Here is a 5,237-nt window from a genome sequence, read left to right as displayed (position 1 = left end):
TTTCCTGATTTTCCTGACTTTCCTTGCCTGATTCTTGTAGTTTAGGTGACATAATAAAATTATTTTTGAAAGGTTTTGATAAAAATTTCTATTTTCTTTTGATGGACTTTGGTATTTCTTTTGTTATTCAGGGTTTAGATCTAAATTTATATTTAGTTCAGACACTTTTTTAGTCGGAATATTATGGTATATGGTTTTTCTAAATATTACTACAAGTAATCAAATTTGGTATTTAAGGGATTTTTAGATTTAAAATTTTTGTCTGTTTTTATGTTTGTCAAGAGTTTGAGAAGCATCAGTTAAAATTATATCTGTGTTAATATATTGTTTTCAAAATTCTTCAATGTAATTATATTTGCTTTAGAGTTTTTTATAATTAAATTGGAAGATTTAGCTTAATATAAAGTGGAAAATGGTCTGATATACCTAATATTACTACATAAAAATGATTTAATTTTCTGAACATGAACAATATAAATGGTAAATTAATGTACCTTCCATTCTGTTAACCCTAATTGGTACTTTGATAAGACCAAAACTATAGTTTTGATATAAGTAATTTTCATTTTGTTAACCTTATCGTTTAAAATGTTAATATATATGTCTCAAAAAATATATTTATGCTTACATCTGTTTATATTTTTAATTAAAAAGTCTTAACTTTTTTGTTAAACTTATAAATTTAATGTCCTCGATGTCTTTATATTAGACCTACTAAGATTTTTTACTGTTATTGTGGTTGGTTTCGAAAGATATTTTTAGCCATATTGATTTATATTTACTGCAAGTAAATTTAAGGTCTTGTCTTATTATAATAAAGTTGAGTTTCTACTGTAAATAAAGCATGCCACCACATCTGGTGTCATCATTTCCAAACTGTAAACTGTAATTTTTCAATGATTTTTGACCTATGCTGCTGTTTTTATTAATGTTTCACATTTACCTAAATATCGGAAAACGTAAACACAAGTTCCTCATAGAGTGAATCATTTTAACTTAGGCTTCTTATATTTATATGAAAAAAAACTTGAGCTTTTATCATGGAATTTTTATTTTTATAACATTCAAAGTTCTCAGTAGGGATGTATTAGGTACTAAAAGTAGTCATTTCAATATTTCAGTTAAAATTTATTTTTAGATTGTTGTTGTTAATTAAGAAAAGTTTAGTGCTATTAGTTTTACTAAATTGAATCTTTAATAAAAGAATTGGGAATAGAAAACAAATGTTTTCTTAATCAGAACTATTTATTAAGCTAAATGGCATATACTGTAAAAAACTATATTTACGAACATAAAAAGATGCTTGATTATCATATGTTTTTTTAGTAAAATTTTATTGAATTTTAATTTTAAATTTCCGATACATTCTTCTTTTTTAAAAATAATCACGTTTTTCTATGTTTGAATCTACTTTTCTGAGTATAATCCAAAGCTACTTCAGTAGATTTCTTACAGACTTAATCTAACAAATCAAAATTTAAATGGAATTATGAACTAAGTAAAAAAAAACATCTAAAAATTCTATTAAAGCAAATGAAGACTATCTAAAATTGAAATTTAAACCAATAACTAACAAAACGTTAACAAAACTCAAAAATCATGGAAAGATTAAAACTTACTTAGTACTAGTATTGTATACTTATTTAATTAGCTGCTTTCATCTTTATTAAAAAAATATTGTTCCTGTGTTTAGATGAGTTCATTAATTATATTCTTTTGTTGCTGCAGTTTGTATGTTAGACGAGTATCTTATACTTTTATATAACTTGTATTCTTACAATACTTTTTTTAAGCACTACCTGCATGTTGTTTTCTTATGTTAGATATTCCAGTTTTAGATTTTTGTACAGTCATTTGGCAACGTAAGCGCTTGACCAGATTCACCAATATTTAAAAAGTTTAGAATCTGGTCCGCAAAAGGTACAGTTGTGGCTTGCGAGCATGTGAACCTTTCCTTGAAAACAAAGTTTTGAAACCAATATAGATATTTTGACGACTTGAAATGAAAATAAAAAGGAACATTTACCTGAGATTTAAAATTTGCACTACATATTGCGAGGTTTGGAATTTTTAAAACTTACAATAGATAATGTGAAATGAAAAACTAAAAACAAAAAAAAAACACATGTACTCTTTACTTTGAGGTATTGAACCGGATAATTGAATAGTTTTTGTGATTCAAAGAGAATTTAATTGCTCCGGCCCGCCAAGAAATACATTTTTATAAGTCTGGCCCGCATTCTAAAAACGTTGCCAACACCTAGTTTAAAGCTGTGCTGTGGAATATCTCATATACGTTTAAGTATGTTGTTTCAATAATTTAGTATTGGCATGATAAAAGCAAAAATATAAAATAGTATAATAATATATCAATTAGCTTAAAATATTATGTTTTTTGCAGATTTTGTTAATTAATTTTAGCTAAAGTTAATTATATTATATTTTTAACTTTAAAACCTTGTTTTGTACATCTCAACCTTTTTTAATATTTTTTCAAAATAAATTTTTGAAATTTATGGTAAGTGTTAAATGGTAAAAAACTAGTTTTTCTTTTTATCTTAGGCTTATAAATATAAGAAATACGTTTTTTTAACCAACAAATCAAACAAGCATTTTAATTACAGTTTTTATTTTAAAAAAAAATGAATAACACCGCATCAAAATTAAACCATACATTCGAAGAAAATTGTTATTTGAATAAGAATGAACAAATCAAGATAACTGAAACGATGTTCCATTGCAATCCGATCCGCTCAAATTTTCAATATCAGGGTTTTTTGAAACTAGTTTTTAAAAATACTTTCAAAAAAGTTTTAACTTTGAACAATTTGAATTATTTTAATGTTTACGGTAAGTTCTTTAACTTTACTATTTATTTCTTGAATAGCAATTATATTTATTATGTTAGGAAACAAAAGTTATGATTGGATGAACATTTGTACATTTTTTGACTAAACACTTTAATAATATCGGTTCGTCTTTATAATAAATAATAAACTAATTGTTTTTTTTCTTAAATATAAGTTATACGAAAACGTTAAAGCAGAATAGTTTTTTTCTTAACAGATTCTTATTTAAGCCGTTTATAACTTTGTTATTAGTAAGTATCTTTATCAAAATATGAGATTATACAACAAAAGTAATAAAATAACAGTTAATAAATAAATAAACATGTGAAATCACACAAATGGGCTTTAGGTAAAAGATTAACACATAAGCAAAAGTTCTCTGAAATAGCTTCTGCTTTTTTATTATAAAACTGAGCAACTTTTTTTTCTTTAAAATGGTTAATAAGTTGTAAATTTTCTGTTCAATATGTTATTTTGATCAATTTATTTTTTTTGATAAAACACAAAAAAGTTTTTTATACATTAAAGAAAAAACTTTAACATGCTTTTATAAATAAAACATTATTTATTTAACGTTTTCAAAAATGTATAAAAAATCGACCTTTGTCTTATAGATAAAAAAGAAATTTTGGAATGTCTAATTTTGTTAAGGTTTTGATTTAAACATTTTTTACGCATTTATTAAAGCAATACACCAGTTTTTCTAGCTTTAACCAAACACATAAGCTTTGAACTATACGTTTTACAAAATTATCCCAAAATATCTGAGTTCTTAATTATGCACTGATAACATAAATTAAGTTGCTGCGTTATTTTATCAAAAATTTCTGTATAAATAATTAATTTCTATTCTAGTTTAATATAAACACAGCACTTAAAGCTTAAAGACGAACACTTAAAGCTCACGTTTCAGGTGCAAAACATATCTGGTGTGTTGTTTGTTTTACAACAATTTTAACACTTACGTATACGTATCTTCATTGTCGCCTTAATACTTTAGATACAACGACTTTCGACGAACGCGAACTAATTCAATCATTGAAGATTAGTAAAGCCTTGCTGAACATGAAGGAAGAAGTGCTATGCTGTATGAAAAGCAAAGTGAAACTTGACAACGTGGCAGCTTACTACCAGTTGGCTAAGGTGTTTAACTCGCCCAATTTCGCGCGGGAAACTTTGCGCATCATGACGCGCTGCTTCCCGACCGACGACTTTGCGCATTTGGACCGCGCCACCGCAGCCAGGCTTCTTTCGAGCTCGAGCCTGAACGTTTGCTCGGAACTGCAGGTGTTTCAAGCGGCGAACGCTTGGCTGAGCTCGAACGCGGCGGAAAGGAGCGCGTTCGCAGAGGAGCTACTGACGAAAGTGCGCTTCTCCCTGCTCACAGACAAGCAGGTGGAGCGCGTATTGAACGAACCCTCGGCGTTCCTGAAAAACGAGAGGAGCAGCTTGGCGGTGAAAGAGATCCTGCGAGACAAACGCGGCTTCTGCCTGACCAACAGAGTGAGCATGGAGCCCCGGTACTGCGACCACGACGATTTCAACGTGGTGGTCATGGGCGGCAACCCGGGCTGGGAGCAGTACGTGAACCAGATCGACAAGAGGGGGAGGGTGCGGCCGCTGCAGAGTTTCGACGAGGGAGATGAGTTCTACTCGGTGTGCTCCAACGACGTCATCTACGTTTTCGGATGGGAAGAGTCCGTGACGGTGCAAAGGTACGCGCCGGCGACCGACGAGAGCTGGCGGCAACTGCGCGGGTTGGAATTCGACTTGTGCGCTTTCAGCCTGTGCGCTCTGATGAACAAAATATACGTGTTGGGCGGCTACGACAGCCAGGAAGAGAAGAGCGTGGCTTGGTGTATCGAGTACGATCCCCGGAAGGAAGAGTGGCGGCGAGTGAGCGACATGAGCGAAGGCAGGTTCTACTCGGCGAGCGCGGTTTTCATGGGCAGGGTGGTCGTTTGCGGCGGAAAGACGGACTTGCTCACGTGGTCGAAAACCGTTGAGGCGTACGATCACGTGGCTGATGAGTGGACGACGATGCCGAGCATGGTTCAGTGGAGAGACAGGCACGAGGCGGTGGCGTTGAGAAGCGAGCTGTTCGTGTTCGGAAGCCACGGCGTGAACTCGTCGACCAGCGAAGTTTACGACCCCGTTTGCGACAAGTTTGTTTTTATCAAGCCGCCAACAAAACCGTTGACAGTCAGCTTGGATTATTTGGGCGACGCGATTTCGATCGGCAGCAGGATCATGCTGTTCATCGAACAGTCGTCGCTCATGGTGGTTTACGACGCGGAAAAGGATAAATGGACGGAAGAGGCGTGCGAGGTCACTGCCAACGTATGCCAACAGTACAATTGTGCCAAAATTGCCGTGTTATTTGATTAG

At 32.7% G+C, this 5,237-nt stretch overlaps 1 protein-coding gene across 1 annotated transcript; it reads left to right on the top strand.

Moving 5' to 3' along the window:
- Positions 1 to 3,914: 3,914 nt before the first annotated feature.
- Positions 3,915 to 5,237, top strand: LOC145829070 (kelch-like protein 26). Its single transcript, XM_082936808.1, has one exon. The coding sequence runs from the start codon at positions 3,915 to 3,917 to the stop codon at positions 5,235 to 5,237; it is 1,323 nt and encodes a 440-aa protein (XP_082792934.1).

Source organism: Thalia democratica, chromosome 2 (genome assembly GCF_965202585.1).
Source record: "Thalia democratica chromosome 2, ktThaDemo2.hap1.1, whole genome shotgun sequence".
NCBI classification, from domain to species: domain Eukaryota; kingdom Metazoa; phylum Chordata; class Thaliacea; order Salpida; family Salpidae; genus Thalia; species Thalia democratica.
Note: the sequence above shows the minus strand (reverse complement) of the source record. Positions and strands in the feature narration are given on the sequence as shown.

Bases quoted from the DNA above. Each gene is read 5' to 3' on its own strand.
- LOC145829070 (XM_082936808.1), top strand. From the start codon at position 3,915: ATGAAGGAAGAAGTGCTATGCTGTATGAAAAGCAAAGTGAAACTTGAC.